Source organism: Bos mutus, chromosome 25, assembly GCF_027580195.1.
Source record: "Bos mutus isolate GX-2022 chromosome 25, NWIPB_WYAK_1.1, whole genome shotgun sequence".
Classification (NCBI taxonomy): Eukaryota; Metazoa; Chordata; class Mammalia; order Artiodactyla; family Bovidae; genus Bos; species Bos mutus.
In genome coordinates this window covers 17021479-17043183 of record NC_091641.1, presented here as the reverse complement: position 1 = coordinate 17043183, position 21705 = coordinate 17021479, and the positions used below count along the sequence as shown (strand labels likewise).

Genomic DNA, 21705 nt, shown 5'->3' with positions numbered 1-21705 from the left:
CACGAGGGCTTCGGTAGTCGTGGCGCATGGGCTCAGTAGCTGTCGCTCCTGGGCTCCAGAACACAAGCTCAATAGGTGTGGTGCATGGGCTTAATTGCCCCACAGCATGTGGGATCTTCCCAAATCAGCGATCAAACCCATGTCCCCTGTACTGGCAGGCAGATTCTTTACCACTGAGCTACCAGGGAAGCCCTGGACATCTTTGTTTAATAAAAGTCATGAGAGTGGACATCCTTATCTTGTTTCTGATCTTAGAGGGAAAGCTTTCAGTTTTTCCTTATTAAGTATGATGTTATAACTATGGGATTTTAGTAGATTCCTTTATCATATTGAGCTTGCCTTCTTTTTCTGAAGGATATTTTTTTTCTGGATATAACATTCTAAGTTGGATTTTAAGTACCTCTTTGTCTTAAATTTTTAAAATCGTTTTTCTATGATGTGCCTAGATGTGGTTTTCTTTGTATTTGTTTTGGGGGAGGGGTGGTTATAGAACTCCTTGAATCTGTAGCTTAAAGTTTCTTGTTAGCTTTGAAAAATTCTTAACCAGTTTCTCTATCATTGCTTCTGAATCATTCTCTCTCCTCTTTTTCTTGACTCCAAATACATTTGTTAGACCTTTTCACAATGTCTCATATGTCTCTTTTGATCTTTACTGTATTTTTAAACATTTTTTTCTCTGCATGCTTCAATCTGATTATCTTCTACCAATCTTTCAGTTCACCAATCCCCTCTTCTGATTTTTTAATCTGTTGTTAAACCCATCTGTTGCTGCTGCTGCTAAGTCGCTTCAGTTGTGTCCGACTCTGTGCGACTCCATAGATGGCAGCCCACCAGGCTCCGCCATCCCTGGGATTCTCCAGGCAAGAACACAGGAGTGGGTTGCCATTTCCTTCTCCAATGCGTGAAAGTGAAAAGTGGAAGTGAAGTTGCTCAGTCGTGTCCGACTCTTCGCGAGCCATGGACTGCAGCCTACCAGGCTCCTCTGTCCATGGGTTTTTCCAGGCAAGAGTACTGGACTGGGTTGCCATCACCTTCTCCCAAATCCATCTGTTACATTCTTATAAATCTCAATTATTGTGTCTTTCAGCTCTCGAGTTTCTGCTGTTAAATACATTCCTTATTTCTGGTGGAATTATTGAACACATTGATCATTGTTGTTGTCTAGTCGCTAAGTAATGTCCAGCTCTTTTTTGATCCCATGGACTATTGCCTGCCAGCCTCCTTTGTCCTTGGGATTTCCCAGGCAAGAGTACTGGAGTGGGTACCATTCCCTTCTTCAAGGGATCTTCCCTACCCAGGGATCAAACCCGGGTCTCCTACATTGGCAGGCAGATTCTCTACCACTGAGCCATCAGGGAAGACCAATCATAGTTATTTTAAATTCTGTCTAATGATCACTTATGTGTTTGTTTCTGGTTTTGTTTCTTTCTCTTGGCTTTTGGTCATTTGGTACTGTTCTCTGGTTTGTCCTGTCAATTTAATTCAATGCTGGACATTGTGTATGAAAAGAATGGAGGCTTTAGATGAAGCCAAGTTTTTCTGGATAGGTTTTGATTTTTTTTCCTAGCTCACATATAGCATATAGGCAGATTATCTTGATGCAGTGAAGGCTGAATATTTCTGATTTTTTTCTGATTCCCAAGGCATCTTTTTTTTTCCCCCTGAATAACTGGGTATTTATCGGGGCCCATTTTTCTTAAACTTTGATTCTCTCCTTAGCACTGTGAAACTGACAAAATCTCTTCTTAGTTTTTTTAGCCTCTTAGCAGATGCTTTCTGCTAGGTTTCTTGGAATGCAATGATTTGGCAAATTATTTAAGGGGGCATTGCGTGCAGAGAATTTTCCTTCTCTCTGGCACCCTGGCCTCTCAAGTACTATCTCACTTGGTTGCTTTCTCATGCTTCCTAATAGTTTGGTTTTTTTTTTCCCCCCTCCTGCTTAGCAGTTGTTCTTAGTAAGAAGGTTAATCAGTTACCAACTACTTCATCATAGCCAGAAGTGAAAGTATTCTTTCACATTTTAGTTTATAATTCACTTACATTTAAAATGTTATGAAATAGTTTGGACATATACAAAAGTATAAAGGAAAATATAATCAACACCATTCACTCAGTTTTACCAAACTGTTGAGACCACTGAAGATCCCCACCTGATCACATCCCCTCCTAGTTTACACTCTTCAGAGTTTGATGTTTCTCATCCCCTTGGGTTTTTTCTATATATTCAGGACACATGGATATTCACTGAGACAATATATAGAGCTTCTTTACATGGTGTTGTGTGACACATGGGCTTTCCTGGTGGCTCAGCAGTAAAGAACCCACCTGCAATGCAGGATCCGCAGGAGACTGGAGTTTGATCCCTGGGTGGGGAAGATCCCCTGGAGCAGGGCATGGCAACCCACTCCAGTATTCTTGCCTAGAGAATCCCATGGACAGAGGAGCCTGGTGGGCTACAGTCTGTGGAGTCAAAAAGAGTCAGGCATGACTGAAATGTCTCGAAAGTGTGACATAGATAGTGTTATTATGCCTGTGTTCTTTTCTAACTTACTTTTCTGTTTCTTCAGAAAGAGTCGTTTGCCTTTTTATTTTTTTTGGTTGGTTTTTTGTTTTTGTTTTTTCTGTAAGAGTCATTTGCTTTGTTGTGTGAAGCTATGATTCATTTTCACATTGGGTGATTACACCATAGTTTATCTTTCCATTCTTTTGCTGACGGAGATTTAGCTTGTTTCCGGTTTTTCAATATTTAAGTCAATGTTGTTGCAAACATTTCTGCCTCGGCTTCTTGTACACATGTGCCAGTGTTTCATCAGTAGTATACTTCACAGTGAAATTGCTGGATCTTAGGGCAAATATCTGTTCAAGTTTGTTGCTGCTGCTGCTACTAAGTTGCTTCAGTTGTGTCCGACTCTGTGCGACCCCATAGACGGCAGCCCACCAGGCTCCCCTGTCCCTGGGATTCTCCAGGCAAGAACACTGGAGTGGCTTGCCATTTCCTTCTCCAATGCAAGAAAGTGAAAAGTGAAAGTGAAGTCGCTCAGTCGTGTCCGACTCTTCGCGACCCCATGGACTGCAGCCCACCAGGCTCCTCCGTCCAAGGGATTTTCCAGGCAAGAGTACTGGAGTGGGGTGCCATTGCCTTCTCTGTAACCAGGGTGAGATGGTATCTATGTAGTTTTGATTTGCATTTCTCTAGTACTTAGAGATGTTGAGCATCTTTTTATGCCTGTTGGCCATCTGTATGTCTTCTTTGGAGAATTGTCTAGTTTTGCCCATTTTTTTTATCTTTTTGAGTTGTATGAGCTGTTTATATAGGAGGTTTAGTCACTAAGTCATGTCCGGCTCTTGCGACCCCACGGACTATAGCCCGCCAGGCTCCTCTGTCTATGGGATTCTCCAGGCAAGAATACTGGAGTGGGTTGCCATTTCCTTTCTCTGTTTCCTTCTCAAGTTTGTTAGACCATGCCAAACTGTTTTCCAGACCAGTTGTATTACTTTACATTTCCACTAGCCGTAAATGAGAGTTCCCATTACGCCACGTCCTCAGCAGCATGTGATATTGTCAGACTTTCAGTTTTTACTAATCTGATAAAATTTAAATGGCATGTTATTGCGGTTTTCATTTGCATTTCCCTGTTGACTGTGAAGTTAAGCACTTTGAATTCTCCATAGCACCTGCTTCCATCTGCCTTCCTCCCCCGAGTCTGCTCCACATCCCCAGACTCTCTTGAAATTTGGCCAACTTTTAGTCTGAATGACCACAACCTCAGAAATCATTCCTAGGCACTGGAGCCTTGTGGATAAGCTCTTCTTTAGGGCTCTATCCCATCCAGGACTGTGCTGTACTTCTGCATTTAGTGCCTGCAACAAAGATAAGAAAACAGAATCAGAGAGGCTAGGGACTTGCCCAGCGTCACACAGCTGGCACCTGGCAGATCTCAGCCTTCACTCCTTGTAGGAGGCTGCAGGGCACCCTCTGTCCTTCACTCAGGAAGCATACCTGCTGGTCTGGGTGCGCCTAGGGAGTAAGTAGCTGTTGCCCTCAGGAGTCCGCTGAGCAGGAAGCCCCGTAAAGGGATGGATTCAGGGCAGGAAGGGCCATGGGACTGGGAGGCCTTTGTACTCAGTGCTGTGGAAACCAGAGGAGATGACTTGAAGACTTCATCATTCAAGGCTGATGTTTCCCAGAACTTGAGTGGCTTGTTTTAGATGGTTTTAAATATCCCTGGACCCCCTAGTGAGAGAGTGAGACCCTTTTCAAATTTCTTTGGCTCCTCTGCTGTTGACGAGGTGGTGGTGGAGGGGGAGAATCTCAGTTTGATGCTAGTATGTCTTCAACACCTCTCTCTGATACTCTTTAATCTCCCTTTTTAAACAAAGGCAAACCAGATCTCCAACTCATCAGAGTCTTAAGCAAGGAAGAGTGTCTTGCTAAAACTCAATTTCTGTCTTTTGTTTTCCTTGTATTCAGGTTTTACATTTCATTGCATTTTGTTTCATGGTGAGTTGGTTAGTTTAAGAAACACATATACGATGCCTATTAACATGCCAGGCACTGTTCCAAATGCTCTAAAAACACTGACAACTCTCCCAAGAACTCTATGAGGTAGGTTATTAATATCTCTATTTTACAAATGAGGCCTCAGAGGCCCCGAGATGTTAAGTAAACTCTCCAAGGTCACACAGTGTATAATCAGCAGTGCCGAGGTTTAAACTGAGGCGGGCTGGTCCAAGTCTGTGTTTTAACCACCGTGGTGCATGCTGCCTCTCTGTTTCATACTAGTCACCTGTGGAAGGAGGGCTTCCCTGGTGGCTCAGTGGTAAAGAATCCTGCAATGCAGAAGTAAAGCCTGCAATGCAGAAGACGTGGGTTTGATCCCTGGGTTGGCATGATCCCCTGGAGGAGGGCACGGCAACCCACTCTAGTATTCTTGCCTGGAGAATCCCACGGACAGAGGAGCCTGGCAGGCTATAGTCCATAGGATTGCAAAGAGTTGGACATGACTGAAGCGAATGAGCATGCATGCATGTACCTATTGATGGTCTGATTTTCCATTTTGAGATGTTTATTGGAGCAAAAACTATGAGACCAGATAAAGAGAAACAGCAAGTAGATCACAGCACTGGTAAGAACCTTGAAGGCAGTAAGTGGCAGGAGTTCTAGAACATTCCAGCATAGCTTCATGGACACAGGGATGGAGCAGGTGGGTCATGAAGACTGAGTGAGTGGGGGGGGGCGTGGAAGATGTCTAAGAAGCAAACTCGGCACAGGAACTTGTCTCATGCAAAGGCAGGGAGGCATGAGGAGGCCTGGGATGCTGGGGACTGGTGAGTAATTCAGAGCAACTGGCCAGTAAGAGCAAGAATCCAGCCCCCTGGACAGCACGTTACGGTTCACGGAGCACTGCAGCATCTGCTTTCCCACTGACTCTTCTTAACTGCCAGGTGCTGTGTGCATTCCTGCCCCTAGTTTAGAGATGATAACTGAGGTCAGAGAGTTAGAAAACCAGAGAAAAGCTATTCTTTGCTCCAAGATGCTCTGGCCACAAATTTGGGGCTCTTTGTTCTGTTCTACTATGTCAGGTATCTTAGATAGCAAGCCACAAAAAAATAATTCTACCAAATAGGTGGGTGGAGTGGGGGGGGGGTTGGTGTATGTTAAATCCAGGTGTGGACATCAGGTACAGCTGGATCCAGGCCCTCAAGTGCTGCCATGGGGACTCTGGATCTGTATTTCTCAGGATTGACATTTCTCTGAGATGACAGTGGAGAAGGAAATGGCAACCCACTCCAATATTCTTGCCTGGAGAATTCCATGGACAGAGGAGCCTGGCAGGCTACAGCCCATGGGGTTGCAGGAGTCGGACATGGCTTAGCAACTAAACCACCACCACCAAGAGATGACAAAGATAGCTACCAGATATTAGCAGGCACCCAAAAGATTACCTCTTAATAGAGTTCTAGAAGAAATTCCAAGATGGCTCTCGTTGGCCTTGCCTGGGTTGGTTTCTGTGTCTGATCCCCTCACTTGACCAGGTGGGTGGAGTGCTTTATTGGTCAGAGCTGGATTAGGTGCACACCCTGGTTCAAGTCAGCTTCAGTTGGAGGGGCTGTTCGTAAAAGGGGAAGAGATGCCTGGAAGACAGAAGCAGCAGAAACATCCTCTCCTTCCCCAGGGGCTTGTTTGTCATTGGTGCAAAGCTGAGGAATGAGGGACCTTGAAACTGACAAGGAATCTTGTGCTTTTTCCTGTGGCCCCAGATGGAGCCGCTGGGAGCGATGTGGACAGAGCCATGCCAGGCCCTGTGCTGAGGCTGGAGTCAGAGATGTGGACACATCAGTGAGGGGCAGATGCACACTCCATCTTCTCTAATGGGAAGCAGGATCCCTAAAATGTGATGATCAGATTCCTCCAGGGCGTGGAGCCAGGCATGAGCAGAGCTCCTTAGAGCAGATTTAAATACTATCTGTGCCAACATTGTTTTATTTTAACAGTGATATTATTCATTTTAAAGTGTGTTGGGGAGGGAATTCCCTGGCGGTCTAGTGGTTAGGACTTGATGCTTTCCCTGCTGTGAGCCCTGGTTCAATCCCTGGTCAGGGAAATAAGATCCTGCAAGCCATGTAAGGAGGCCCCCAAAAAAGTGTATTGTGGAAAAAATGCACAACCATGAACATTATTGCTTAGGTTGAGGTTGGAGTTAAATTTTGAAGAGTTCATTTAGAGAAAATAAACAGTAGTATATATGATCTACAAATATGGCCAACTTTTTGAAAATGAGACATTTAAGAACCTCTTGGCTGGGTCGCTCAGGGAGTCTGTCCATTTCTGGTGCTCTAAAAGCCTGTATCCATCACTATTTCTTGAGCATTTACATGTCAGGGGCTCTGCCAGGGGCCCAGCAATTCTATAAATGGAGTCTTTGAATTCTTGAAGGCATCCTGGAAGCGGGCTTTACCACCTTTACTTATAAGGCTCAGAGAGGGGAAGTGTCCAGCCCAGAGTTCCACAGCTGAGCCTCTCTGTGACCTGCCACTGCTGCTTGGTGGCTTGTTAGGGAGTTCAGAGGAAGCTCTCCTGGGGGCCAGAGTAGGATCTGGGGAACCCAGGCTCAGGGATGGCATCCGGAAGAAGCCACACATGTGACCTGGTCCCTGCGTGAGTCAGTCCTCTGGGCTTCAAATCCAGCTGCACCCCTGTCTCTGGGGTCAATCTGGGTGGGGTTCCTGGACCCACTGGTCTCTGACTGGTACCATCCCATGCAGGCACAGAACTGAGGGTGCAGCTGGCAAAGTGCCAGCCTGGTGAGTTGTCCCTCTGCCCAGGGTACCAAAGTCTGCTTTTCCTGGACAGGCTGACTCGGATCTCCAAAGAGGTCTCTTCTCAGTCTCACACAGATCAGGGTGAGTCTAGGGCAACTTCACGTGCTCAGGCTGGGTTCCCCGTTGCTTCCTGGTGGGCTCACCCAGGCAGGCTCTGTGGTCGAGTTATCGGGCTAAGCATATCTTAGTATTAGGCAGTGATCTCCTTTGTGGTCTAATCTTGGATTTGTTATTCAGTGAGAAGCCAATTCAGGGAAACCTGGTGTGCTGCAGTCCATGGGGTCGCAAAGAGTTAGACACCACTGAACAACAGCAACAAGAAGCCAATTAATTGGGCTAACATCAACATGGGGATTTCATGGGAAGGAAACATCTCTGCTTATCAAATACAACTTTCCAAGCCACTCTCCCTTTTCTTATCTAGATGGATAAACACACACACATCCTGCTACAGCGACAGGTTTATTGGAATCTTTGAATAGCGAGCTCCTCCCCATTTCCATCCCCTCTCACTTGTGACTGTGCTGGGTGCCCAGGAAGAAGGCGGGGGAGATGGGGGAGGGACCCCGGGAGGGCAAATTGGCCACTTCTAAGGGACAGGAACCCTTGGGAGCAGCCACAGGCTCCTCAAACACTTCCCCCCCTCCCCCAAAAAAAACCAATCCAAGGAACTGAGAGGCAAGTCTTCAAAAGGAGGGATGCGGACCAGAGTGGGGCAGTTCAGGGCCCTTTGGTCTCTGGATGCCAGGCTCACCCTCTCTCTGTGTGTCTCTTCCAGGCTTCGGGAGGCAGCATGCCGTGTGCCTGGGCTGCGACTTTGCTCCTGCTAATGCTCCAGGGAAGTAAGTAGCTGCCCCGAGGTCTGCAGGTGGGGAGCGGCCATGCTGGCCTTGTGGGTTGCAGGGCGGGGCTAGAGGGTCTGAGCCTGTAGCATCTGTCCACTTACAGCTGACACAGGTGCAGTAGCCCTCTCTGCATCAACCAGAACCCATTCAACCAGCGAGCTCCACCATCTAGAAGTGGTTCACGCGAGTCCCACGTGATCCAGCCCACCGTCCTGGGTCTCCAGGTCTCACTGGCTGGGGAGGCTGGGTCTGGGGGAGGATGAAAGAGTTCATCCTTCATCTCCATGGCTCTCTGCCTTGGCCAGCTCCCAATTCTTGGAGGGAGGAAGTCCTGCCTGTGGTCTAACCTCAGTTTCTCCTCATCTCCTAGGAGATGGTTTTCAACAATCCCTGGGTTCACTGCTGGCACTGATATTCCCCAGAGATGTTAAGCCCTGAGCTGGGAGAGGCCAGGAGTTACACTTGGGGGCAGAGTCGGGGCTGAGAGATCCAGGAAGCCTGCTGGGAGGAGGCGGGACAGAGCACACAGGCTCAGATAGGGGCTGGACTGGGGGCAGGGTTGGGGGGGCAGGGCCCTCTGCCGCGGCTCTGCTGACTCATGGGCATTTCTCTCCGGTTTTTACCGAAAGACCCAGAGCTTCAAATAGCTCCGTCAGGAAACAGATGTCGGGCTCCTTTGTTTTTCCTTTCTGAGTGGTCAGCAGCCCGGCCTGGCACTAAAGGGCCTTTAGGTCACCTGCTGCCTCTCCCCACCTCGCGGGCATAAATTCCAAGCCCCTGCTGTGTCCCGGGCACCAATGGCACCCCACTCCAGTACTCTTGCCTGGAAAACCCCATGGGTGGGGGAGCCTGGTAGGCTGCAGTCCATGGGGTCGCGAAGAGTCGGACACGACTGAGCGACTTCACTTTCACTTTTCACTTTCATGCATTGGAGAAGGAAATGGCAACCGACTCCAGTGTTCTTGCCTGGAGAATCACAGGGGCAGCGGAGCCTGGTGGGCTGCCGTCTATGGGGTCGCACAGAGTCGGACACGACTGAAGCGACTTAGCAGCAGCAGCAGCAGCTGTGTCCCGGGCGCCGCCAAGCAGCCTGTGAAGTTCACGCAGCCCTGACGCCCAGTTCTCTGCTGAGGAAGCTAAGGCTCAGAGAGGGTGGGCGGCAGGTTCATGGCCACACAGGCAGGCAGTTGCGGAGCTGGGATCGGTTCCCAAAATCTGCCCGATTCCCATGGTCTTAACTGCTTTTACTGCGTAAGTGCCTCGTGCAGGCCGCGTGGGCTGCCCCAGCATGATAGCATCTAAATACCTCCACATGCACACACCCCCTCAAGAAGTCAGTGTCCAATAACAGGGCTCGGAGCTGTCCTGAGTCACGTGTCCACTTTCCTTGGTTCCCACTGCCTCCCACATGCTGTGATAACCCTGTGGGGTGGGGGTGGGGGTGGAGGGAGGGTGGCCCTGGGGCTCTCTGCCCAGGGCTCAGGATACTGACCAGGTGATGGGGTTTTTACTCCTTCTGGTCCCTGATGCCACCTCCATGCTAGTTTCTGGGACTGCTGTCCCCTCCTCAATGTTTCATTCCACATTCGAGACAAATCTTGTCCCTTGGTAAGGGCTTCCCAGGTGGTTCAGTGGTAAAGAACCCACCTGCCAATGCAGGAGACATATGGGTTTGATCCCTGGGTTGGGAAGATCCCCTGGAGGAGGAAATGGCAACCCACTCCAGTATTCTTGCCTGGGAAATCCCATGGACAGAGGAACCTGGCGGATATACAGTCCATGGGATCACAAAAAAGTTGGATATGATTTAGTGGCTGAACAACAGTAGCTGTCCCTTGGTGGCCTTAAGCCTCCAAGCTCTGGAGTCCTGAGAGAGAATAACCAGGATACGAACCCAGAGAGGACATGGCCACATGGGTTTGGGTCCTGCCCAAATCTGTCCTCTTTTCTCCACAAATTATCTGAACTCGCCCTTCTGTGCCCACCGACGGGCCCTATGTTCCTCCCCAAAGGATGCCTCCTCCTAGAACAGGATTGGTTTCCACATCTCAGATCCCTTGCTAATGCTGCCAGAAGCTTCTCAACTGTGCTAAGGATTCTGAGGCCACACCTGCTGGAAATAGTGCCGTGATCGATTAGCAATGTCTGCCATGTGTGCGGCTGTAAAGACCCAGCAGAGATTAGCTTCTGCCTTTCCTGGGTTTCATCAGCCCAGACCAAAGAGAGAGACAGGAGGCATAGCCCAGCCTCAGAGCCTCAGTATTCTCATCTGTAAAATGGTGGAAAGGAGAGTGAAAGTCGCTCAGTCGTGTCTGACTCTTTGCCTCTCCTATAGTCCATGGAATTCTCCAGGGCAGAATACTGGAGTGGGTAGCCTTTCCTTTCTCCAGGGGATCTTCCCAACCCAGGGATCGAACCCAGGTCTCCCACATTGCAGGCAGATTCTTTACCAGCTGAGCCACCAGGGAAGACTGTAAAATAGTGGTGGGATTAGAAATAAAAGCTGTTTCCAGCAACAATGTTCTTGGCTCCAAATCCAGCTTCTGAGCTAGACAGAGCCCTGGGAGGAATGTACTCCCACCCTCTGGATCTTCATTAGTCAAGGAAAAATAGGAAAAGGCCACTAAGAATGAATCCGCTTAAAAGGGGAACAGATTTCTGGTAAATAGTAGGGATGTGGGGGTGGGGGATAGCAGTGTTGGCACTTGATCTTACAAAACAAAACCGAGCTAAAACTCAAGTGGATTTTGTCAAACATTTACCAAAATTTAAATTGTGATTGGACCTATATTTTTAGAACCAAAGTGAAGCAATTGACATTGGATGTGGGCGAGTATGAAATCTTCCAACAAAATTGCCTGCGAGGGCCAGACCTGTGCCACTCTGGCGGTGGTGATGGTGCTTTGGGTAGTAGGATACATACATTTTGGCAAAAATATTCAAGGGCTTCTCAGTTTTCTGAAGGCTTCTTGCTCCCTCAGAGCACTTCCGGTCACCGAGGTCTTTGTCCTGTCTGAGACCAACTGCAGGGGAATAGAACGCTCCTCCTTGTCTCTCACTGGCTGTGTGAATCCCTCTCACGGGACACGCAGATGCATCTGGCATCTGGGGCATTCAGGATGCGCCACCTTGAGAGGAAGGCTGGCCAGGAGGGATGATGAGCTGGTGTCTGGACACGGGGCTTGTGGGGAGAGCCCATGGTGGGGACCTGCTTAGTTTAGGAATCTCATCCTCACAGCCAGCCTCAAAATTTTGGAGGGCTCAAAAACAGAATTCTCAGGTGGCAAGAACCCCCCTTGCCCCAGTCCTTCATCTCAGTGGCCCTTGAATCATCATATTCATCATGGCCCGCTTCCCCTCACCATCCAGCCCTCAAGGGGTTAGGAGGTGGCGATCCCTGCAGCCCCCACCCTACCCCCTCACCAAGGCCTCTGTCTCCCCTGACTCTCCAGCCTGGGGCTGCTCCAACCTCGTCTGCTACACCGATTACATCGAGACTATCACCTGCATCCTGGACACATGGGCCAGGCACCCCAACTCGCTCACCCTCACCTGGTAAGTGACTGGGCCTCACCAGCCCTGGGGATGATATTCAGGGTAGCCCTGGAGGGCTGGGATGAGGCAGGACCACCAGAGACCTTGGATTGAATTGGACCGACTGGGTGCCTGGCAGGTTTTGTTGTTGTACAGTCTTTGTGTCTGGCTTTTTTGCGATCCCATGGACTGTAGCCCACCAGTCTCCTCTGTCTGGATTTCCCAGGCAAGAATACTGCAGTGGGTTGCCATTTCCTTCTCCAGGGGATCTTCCCAACTCAGGGATCGAACTCACATCTCCTGCATTGGCGGGCAGATTCTTTACCACTGAACCACCAGGGAAGCCCTCCTAGCAGGTAGTTAAGCAGTTTAAAAATATCTACCGCTGCGTGCGGGTTCACTCAGCCCTTTCACAATGGCACTTGGTTTCATTGTGGGCTGAGAACATGATCTGGGACCATGAGCTACTGTCTGACTGTGGTCTAGGAATCAGTCTACCCATCTTACAGATGTTCACACAGGGCTCCTGAGACTTGTCCAGTAAGCAGGGCTACAGAGACCATACTCTTGCCCACACAGGCCTGACTGTGGGTTTGAGACTTCAGGATGACCAGACTCCCATGGCTGTCTTGAACACTGAATACATGCCCCACATCCAGCTATGCTTCACATGAATGATCATTTCTGAGTCTCACAGTTATTACTCCCATTTTACAAATGAGGACACTAGGGTTCAGAGAGGTTATGCAGTTTGCCCAAGGTCACACAGCCCGTGAATGGTGGAGCTCAGATTCAAACACGGGCAGTCTGACTCCAAGATCCGCGGGTCCCTATTAGTGCATAATGCTAAAGAAAACATTGTTCATTGCACTTGTTAAAGAATGGTAAGGTGTATTTTTTTCACTTTATGTTTTAAAACAGAATGAGGGGTTCATGCTTTTATTTTATTTATTTTTAAATTAAAAAAACATTGGCTGTGCTGGTTCTTTGTTGTGATGCATGGGCTTCTCTCTAGTTGCAGTGCACGGGCTCAGTTGCCTCATGGCAACTTAGTTCCCGGAGCAGGGATCAAACTCACGCCCCCTGCCCTGGAAGGAAGATTCTTAACCACTGGACGACCAAGGAAGTCCCAAGGCAGATTTTATTCAAGACCATCATGATAGGTGTAGGGGCCGGGGGTTTTGGTGTGGGGAAGAGAGATTGGTCTCAAACAGAATTCAACAAGGAAAACTGGGAATTTATAGCCAAGGAGAAGGACAGTGAATGGAAAAACACTAAGAGGAAACATCAGGGGTCGGAGGGAGTTCCAGATAAACTGACCTGAACTGATGGCAGCCCAGTATGATCAGACATCACCTGGGTAATGGCTCAGGATGAGGAAATTGACCAGTTGTGAAGGATGGACGATTCTGGCTAAGCTGAGTTAACAGGATCCTTGCTGAAATTAGCCAATGCCCCAAAGTCAGCACCTAGTTGAGGAGAGACTTCCAAGGAGCCTGAGCTGAGCCTGGTCAAGGAGAGTCTTTGTCAATATACTGCTCAGGATAGAAAACAGGTGGCTTTCATTCTGTCGTCACCAATTCGTTCGTTCATTCACTTACTTCTTCAGAACATATTTATTAAGCTCTTGCCAGACATTTGGAGGCACTGGGGGCTCAGTAGAGCCCAAGACTGACAAAGTCCCAGCTGTCGTGTAGCTGACACACTGCAGGGAAGACAGACAATAACCATGTAAACAGCCAACAGGATACATTCTGAGACTGCGTGCTTTAAAGTCCAGGAGTCTCGACCCTGGAGTAGAGAGTCAGCAACATGAGGGGAGAGCGGCTTTAGCCAGGGCAGTCCGGCCAGGCCTCTCTGGGTGAGGAGAAGGCAGTCAGGGAGCTGGGGAGAGGGCATTCCAGGCAGAGGGTAGTGCATGTGCCAAGGTCCTGAGGTGGGGACAGGCTGGTGAGTTTGAGGAATAGGGAGGAGGTCAGTGTGGCTGGAGCAGAGTAAGCCAGGCTAAGGTAGAACCACCAGGGAAAGAGGGGAGCGGTAGGTGGGGCCAGCTTTTATTTGTGTGGGTGGTGAGAAGCCACCTGAGGATTTTAGGCATGGAGGTGACAGGGAATTTTTAAAGGTCCCCCTGGATGCAGTCTAAGAGTCTTAGAGACCCCCTTTTTTTTCAGCAGAAGTTTCTATTCCAGCAAATACTTGGCAGAGAACTGAGTCCATGCCTCCATATTAGCCCTGGAGGGTGGTCATGTTCATAGCCTGAAGAGGTAGGTAGGGGAATAAATATCTGGTGAACTCCTATACATACTTCAAAACCCACTGTTTCTGCTCACTGGCAGTTAAAAAGCCAGAGCATTTTCCCCTAACTTTATACCAACAGCCTTCCTGAAGGCCACCCAAAGCAGGGGGTAAAGTTCATTTGGCTCTTATCTTGGCCCTGAGCACAAGCGCTTATTAGGTATGCATCAGATATTGGACAGAAAGTGGGCAAAAGGGAGACTTGAAATGCTTAGCTTCCTTCCTCTAGGACAGTGATACAGTTGATGGAACTGACAGGGCTATATTTAGGTTCAGTCCAGGAAAGAATGACCCAAATTTCCAAAGTCAAAAGCTATTGCTCTCAAATGGGGTTTCCCCAGTGGCTCAGTGGTAAAGAATCTACCTGCCAATGCAGGAGACATGGGTTTGATTCCTGGGTCAGGGAGATCCCCTGGAGGAGGGCATGGCAACCCACTCCAGTATTCTGGCCTGGAGAATCCCATGGACAGGAAAGCTTGGTGCGCTACAGTCCATAGGGTCGCAAAGAATCAGACACAACAGAAGCGACTGAGTACATGTGCATGCATGCTCTTAAGTGAGGTAGTGAGTTCCTGGTCCCCTGGAGGCATACAAGCCAAGCCTGGACACAGTCCATCAGGGCTGCTTCAGGGAAGGAATATCTTCCCTGGGAAAGCAGCAGTTGGACCAAGTAACCCCCCAGCCCCACCTCAAATCCCTCCCAGCACCAAGATTCTGGGCTTGGGCCCTGGCCCTGAGCCCTGAGCCCTGCTGGCTTCCAGCCATGACTGGCTGCTCTGTCTTTGAAGGCATGACACATATGGAGAACTGGAGGATGAAGTCACCTCCTGCAGCCTCCTCCGGTCCACCCACAACGCCACCCACGTGGAGTACACGTGCCACATGAATGTGTTCCGCCTCATGGCTGACGACTTCTTCAATGTAAGCATGACAGACCCATCCGGCAACTACTCCCAGGAGTGTGGCAGCTTTATAGTGGCTGCGAGCAGTGAGTATCCCTCAGCCCCCAGAGTTTAGGAGAATGCATGGTCACTGGGCTGGCCCCCCAGGCCCACCCTCTCCTTAGAGTTCTTTTTGCTATAGTGTGATGGGTTGATCAGTAGGTTTGAGTCTTAACCAAAGAGAGGCAGCAGGGTTATGGAAACGAGTTGGACTGGGACCCAGGACCTTGGCCTTCAGTTCTGGTTCAGCCCCTGCCTGTCTGTGACCTTGGACTGCTTCCCTATTTATAGAGTGAGGATTCCTTGAACCCTGACTCTTAGGGATTCAGTTCCCATGATGGGGGACATTGGGTCCCAAGAGAAAAACCTCGCTGAGTTTTCTCCCATTCATTGGCTCCTTGAGGCCCAGCATCTCCCTCCAGGCTGGCGGTAGGGGGGAATCCACAGGCAGAAGGGGCCCAATTGTCTCTCTGGAAGCAGTTGTCTCTCTGGGTCCAGAACCAGGTTGGGTCCAGGTGTGTCCGAAGTGGGATTTCCAGGGAGAGGGGGTGAGAGTCCCGTGCCCAGAGGCATGCAAACACAGACTGCTAAGAGAGTCCTGTCTTTCTCGGGAAGGCTCAGCCTCCACGGTTTGGCAGTTTCTGGCCCTGGATCCCCAACGGTGGGGCGTGGGGTGAGAAGGTGTGTGCCATTCACACCCTGGGGGTCTAGGTTTGGATCATTTCACTGTGGGTATCACACCACACAAAGTGTGAACGAAGCTTCACACACACCCAGACACACCCAGAGTCTCTCTCACATACACACATTCATAAATACACCCTCGAACACAGGCATGGGTGTCCCATCCCCCCTCAGCCTATCCAGCCTGGACACCTGCCCACATGCTCACTCCTACACGGGCACGCGTGCCCGCACGCTCTCTCAGCCACGCAGATCCAAGCGTGGCTAGTTCACAGAACAGGGGTGCCCTCCTGCCCCTCTGAGAGAGCCGGGCGGACAGCAAGCCTGCCCCTGCAGAGGAAAGGGACCTCTCCACTGCCCCCCACCTCACAGTGGGGCTCCAAGTCACTTTTCCCTCTGGTCCTGCCTCCCCTCCCTGCCAGGGTCTGAAGCCAGGCCTGTACCCAGATTTGGCAGGGGGCACTGTTCTCCCCTACGCCCAGACCCTTTTCTTCTCCTGGGCCCTGGACCCCTGTCCTTGACCCCATCCCTGATCCCCGGCTCTGGTCCACACCACCCAGCCCAGGACATACCAGAAAGTGGAAAACCAGGCCTCCATTGGCCTGGGGAAAAGAGGAGAGGATCTAGAAGCATTTCCAGTCCCAGGAGACAATGAAACTCCCCCTGCCCCCTACCACCTCCTGAGCATGTGCCTTCCCCCATCACAGTTCATGGTGCCGAGTTGTCCGCAGCTTCAGAGTTGCTGTTTGAAATCCCTGGCGGGGATGCACGTTGGTTTCACAACCATCTCTTGAGGGCCTACTGTGTGCCAGCTCTGTCCTAGGAGCTGTGGACATGGCATTGACTGGAGAACAAAACCTCTGTCCCAAGGAGCTAAGATTCCCCCAGACAGGGGCAGGTGGCAAGCAGGATCACAGAGCCCTAGAGGGCATGGTGTGGTGACTCAGATCTCTGCTCCTGCACTTTCCAGAAAATGTCCAGGAGATGACAGCATTCACATCACATCCCCAGGGCCCCTTCAGGCATCAAACTACTGCAGAGCAGCCCGGCAGGCACTCAGAGGTGGTAACTTCCATCATTAACATAATTTGTGCTAATTAATTAGCCTGATGCTAATTACAGTCTCTTGACTTCTCAAGGAAGCTGCAGTTAAAAGAACACAATGCCGTCATTTAGAACAGACATGGAGAACATGGGGGTCATTTAGAACAGACATGGAGAACATGTGGGTCTCGTTGGTTTTCTCCCTCTGGCCGCCGCCGGTCTGCATTCTTGCCCCGTTGAGGGGTAGCATCCCCCTTGAGACTGGGAGGGCTTGGTCTCCAAATCTGTGTCATCCATCTCTGTCCCCTGCCCAATTGGGTTGTGTTTGCAACCCAATCTCATCTAAATCTCCCGTTTCTCAGATGAGTAAACTAAAGCCAGGAGACGGGGTGCTTCACCCCAAGTCATTCAGGGTCACTAGGCTTCGTCTCATCAAGAATGGATCAGGCATAAGGGAATTTATTCCCATCACCGCATCCTTCTCAGCTGCTGCAAAATCTCATCCCATTTTTCTCTTTCTGGCTTTTTCCTGTAAGTCAAGCCATCTCCCCCTTTCAACGTGACCGTGAACTTCTCCGGATATTATAATGTCTCTTGGAGTTCCAGTTCCAGTTTCAGTCCCAGTGACCGTGTCTATGCACTGAAGGACAAACTTCAGTATGAGCTGCGGTACAGGAAGGTTGGAGAGCCCTGGGCTCAGGTGAGGCCCTCAGAGGACTGGGGTGGAGGGCATCGGGGGCGGGAGGGACGGGATGCACAGAACATCCAGACAGGAGGAGGGGCAGCCACAGGTGAGCCTGTAATTCACGGTCCAGAGTGGAAACCAAGGACTCGCCAGGGATGGACGCGCTCCCTGGCGCTCTCTCACTCCATGCTGCCTCGTCTCATTTTTCCCCGGGGTAGGAGACCCCTTAAAATCCCTTCCTTCCTGTCCCTGTGTCCTCTTCTATCAGCGTGCCAAAGAGGAAGGGATCGGCACCATCCCTGGTTCTATCTGAGGTCTAGTTCTGTCACAGTAGGAGAAGTTTCAGAAATGGGGCAGCCTGGAACTGTCCCATTATACTTAGAATGGCCACTGTTGGAGACTTCCAGAAGCATCGATAACCAAGGAAGTTCAGAGGGAACGTTGTTTCAAATGTGAAGGCTTCTGAAGGCGTTCTTTGTTTAGAGTGTTGAAGAGTTCCAGAATGGCCTGATGTTTAGAACAGTCACAGCTGAAGAGTTTTAGAACTATCCATCCTTTAGAATGGTCCCAGTTGAAGACTTTCATAAATGCCATTGTTCAGACTGTCCCCAGTGGAAGACTTGCGGAGGCATCAGTTGCTAAGATGCCTGTAGTTACAGATGCCCAGAAATGCCCACTATGGAAAATACCCACTGTTGACAAATTACAGAAGTGTCCAAGGTCTGGAATGCTGTCAGTTAAATATTCCCAGGAATGGTCACTGCTGCTCCTGGGACATTTCCAAGCCCAGCCAGGAAGGGTCCCCTGCCAGGCCTGTGAGTGGATGAGCTTGGATCAGAGAGAAACAGAACAGAGCACTATATCTTAGGGAGGCCACGACTCTGTGCTGCCCAGGCCGGAGTGTCCAGAACTCAGACTGGGGCTTGATTCTTGTGGAGAGGGTGGAGACTTTGTGGGAGAGACTCCACCCCTTTCGTGGGGGCTGGTGAAGGATGGTTCTGCTGGGGGTTGGCGGGGCTGGACTGGGGGTTCATGATGTGGTGCATCCTTTCCCTGTGCCAACAGAGTCCAGGGAGAAAGCTGATCTCAGAGGATTCCAGAAGCGTCTTTCTCCTCCCTTTGGAGTTCCACAGTGGGTCAAGCTACGAGCTGCAGGTGCGGGCAGGGCCCCAGCCCGGCTCCACCTTCCAGGGGACCTGGAGTGAATGGAGTGACCCAGTCGTCTTTCACACCCAGCCGGAAGGTAGATGTGAAACAGGGATGGGTGGATGGATTGACACCTACTCCTTGTACTAGATCTAGTGCGGCCACCCCGAGCCTGGCTGGAGGGTACCCACTGAGTCCTGCGCCAGCTGGTTGCCACTCCGTAGCATTTCTAGGGCCCCTGCTTGCCAAGCCCTGCATTGGGTGCTAGGCACGTCTCCCGGCAGGGCATTTGATCCCCCTAATACATCTGTGAAGTAGGAATTATTATGCCCATTTTGCGGATAAGAGAAGGGAGACTCCAAGAGATTAAAATCACTTGCCTGGGGTGGGGGTTGGACCCAGGTCCATCCCACTGTGAGGTAGCAGAAGCCTTCCCACCCTCTTCCCCGCCAGCCTGGACCCAGTGCCCCCCACCCACACCCGAGTGGCCTCTTGTAAAAGTCAGTCAATGTCACCCAGCGTTTGCTTCCTTCCCAGAGAGAAAGGGAGACCTGTATCTTCACCTGGTTCCCATCCCGCTCATCCTGGTCTGCCTCATCTTTGTCTTCTTGGGCCTGAAGGTCCCTTGGAGGTGAGGCCAGGGCACAGGGAGGCAGGGAGGGATTCAGCCTGGGCCAGGATTTGGGGGACACCTCTAGGAGCTGGAGTGCCCAGGGCCTCCACTCCCCGACTCCTCCCCGCAGCCCCGTGGAGTTGAGGGTGGAGGAGGAGTCAGGGCTCAGAGCCGGGCAGCGTCAGCTCAGCACAGAGCAGGCAGCCCAGCCCTTGAACACTGTGCACCTTCAGGAGACTCGCTGCCCCATTTTACAGATGTGAAAATTGAGGCCTGGGGCAGAGGGGCGGAAGGGAGGGGCCCGAGTTGTGTCTTGGAGACACTGAGTCTCCCACAGGACACATTTGGGGTGCAGCTGAGCAGGAGGCCCTGCTGCCCTCTGGGAGGACTCACCTCGTCTCTACCTTCCCAGGCCGTGGGAAAAGGTATGGTTGCAGGTGTCCAGCCCAAAGCCCTTCTTCCAGCCCCTGTACGTGGGCCACAGCGGAGACTTCAAGGTGAGCATCCCCACCCTGTGATGAGCCCCTTGGAGCCTCTCGCCTTCTGGGAGCTTGCGTCTCCCCTCACACCTGGACCCCCCAGCCCCACCCTGCAGGTCGTGGGCACCCAGATCCCTGCCCAGCCCGGAGCCAGACTTCATTCTCTCCATCCACAAAGTGCAGGAAGGAGTTCCCGTGGAGCAGGAACACTGCAGATCCTGCAGCGTTTCTCAGGCCAAGGAATCAGACTGGGGCAGAGGGTGAGCTAGGTGGTCCCTTGAGCCTCAGACTGGCCTCCCAGTCCTTTCATAGAAACCCTTGCTCTGGAGGTGGGGAGGGAGCAGCTTCTGGGAAGGAAATGGCCCCACCTGCAAAATACATGGGGCCCCCACCCCCGCTGCCAGCACCCATGGGTTCTCTGTGCCCATTTACCGCCACCCACCCTCCCCACCCCCCACCACCCCCCCGGAGGTGGCAGCCACCACAGAGAGGATGTGGTGATGGCGGGCGGGGCAGACAACCTGCTCCAGCCGAGCCTGAAAGTCAGGAGGTGCGACCTGCCGGCTGCCTGGCCATCAAGGAGCGCTGTCTCGCCTCCGCCCTTTCACCCGCGTAGCAGCCCCTGCGAGTGGGTGGCTGGGTGTTCCATTGTCCCAGGGGAGACACGAGGAGCCCAGAGGCTGAGGCTCAGAGACAGGCGGGGGCGGGGCCTAGGTTCCATCACGTTCAGCCAACCTTTCCTCTTTCCTCTGCCCTTTCTCTGAAGCTCAGCTCTCACGTCTATTCTGCGTTTGTTTTTACCAAGACTCATATAGCCCTCGCTGGTGCACTGGCTGCTCTGCTAGGAGCTCCACAGATGTTATTCAATGTATCATTTAATCCCCACAACCACTCTGTGGAGTGGGGACTGTTAGCGGGCCCATTTTACAGATGAGGAAGCTGAAGCACAGAGAGGCCAAGTAACTGGCCCAAGGCCACACAGCTGCGAAGTGACTTCCGATCAGGGGTGATGGGCCTCAGCAGGGTTCTGAGATGAGCTTTCTGACCAGGGAGCTCAAAACTGGGAGATTTTGGTTCTCAGGGATGTTCTCTGCCGACTGGATGGAGACCCTGTGTCATGAGGGGAACCCCTGGCAAGCAAGGGCAGAGAGACCCTTAAAGCTTAAGGATGGCTGCCTCAGTTCATCTTGCCCCGCAGCCCTTATCAGGAGATGCAGTTTTGATCCCTGGGTCAGGGAGATCCCCTGGAGAAGGAAATGGCAACTCACTCCAGGATTCTGGCCTGGGAAATCCCATGGACAGAGGAGCCTGGAGGGCTACAGTCCATGGGGTTGCAAAAAGTCAGACATGAATGAGCAACTGAACCACTGCCACCACCTTATCCTTTATGAGTGGCTGGTCCTTGATTCATTCTGCTCATTCATTTACTTAATATACATTTTTTGGGTGCCTACTGTCTGCCAGGCACTGTGTGAGCCTCTAAGGGACAGCCATGACCCGAGAAGCAAGGGGCTTCGGCCTGGCCACATGTCCACCCTAGTAAGGACATAAACAGGAGAAGCAAGGTTTGAGAAATCTCCCCAAGGAAGATAAAACAGGAGGCCTGGTGGGGACCCTGCCACTCAGTCCTCAGGCCCTCCTGCCCTCTGTCCCCACTACTCGGGAGTCTTGACCCCACACCCACACAGATCCCAGGCCACCAAGCAGCGGATCTTCTGCGCCTGCAGGTTCCCAAGAGCCATGGCTCCTTGCTACAGGTGGGGAAACTGAGGGCCAGGGACGCAGGGACAGTGGGGGGGACCATCTCTGGACAGGGACACAGCTGGGTGCTAATCTCCCCCACCCCCATCTGTCTATGTTCTGAAGTCTTCCTTTCTGTCTCTCTTTCTGTCTGTCTTGTCTCTGTGTCTGTTTATGCATAAACAGCCTACCCCCTTACCCCTGTCCGTGGGCTTCCCAGATGGCCCTAGTGGTAAAGAATCTACTTGCCAATGCAGGGGATGCAAGAGTTGCAGTTTCAATCCCTGGGTTGGAAAGATCCCCTGGAGGAGGAAGTGGCAGTGCACTCCAGGATTCTCACCTGGAGAATCCCATGGACAGAGGAGCTTGGCGGGCT

At 51.2% G+C, this 21705-nt stretch overlaps 1 protein-coding gene across 1 annotated transcript in view; it reads left to right on the top strand.

The window, feature by feature from the left end:
* Positions 1 to 21705, top strand: part of IL21R (interleukin 21 receptor) — a 35784-nt gene that overhangs the window by 12609 nt on the left and 1470 nt on the right. Inside the window, exons 2-8 of the mRNA XM_005907611.2 lie at positions 8102 to 8165; positions 11621 to 11723; positions 14786 to 14985; positions 17203 to 17366; positions 18417 to 18594; positions 19035 to 19128; positions 19523 to 19607. Coding sequence (XP_005907673.2) covers positions 8117 to 8165; positions 11621 to 11723; positions 14786 to 14985; positions 17203 to 17366; positions 18417 to 18594; positions 19035 to 19128; positions 19523 to 19607 — 873 coding nt within the window. The 5' untranslated portion in view covers positions 8102 to 8116. The remainder of the gene's footprint in view (positions 1 to 8101; positions 8166 to 11620; positions 11724 to 14785; positions 14986 to 17202; positions 17367 to 18416; positions 18595 to 19034; positions 19129 to 19522; positions 19608 to 21705) is intronic.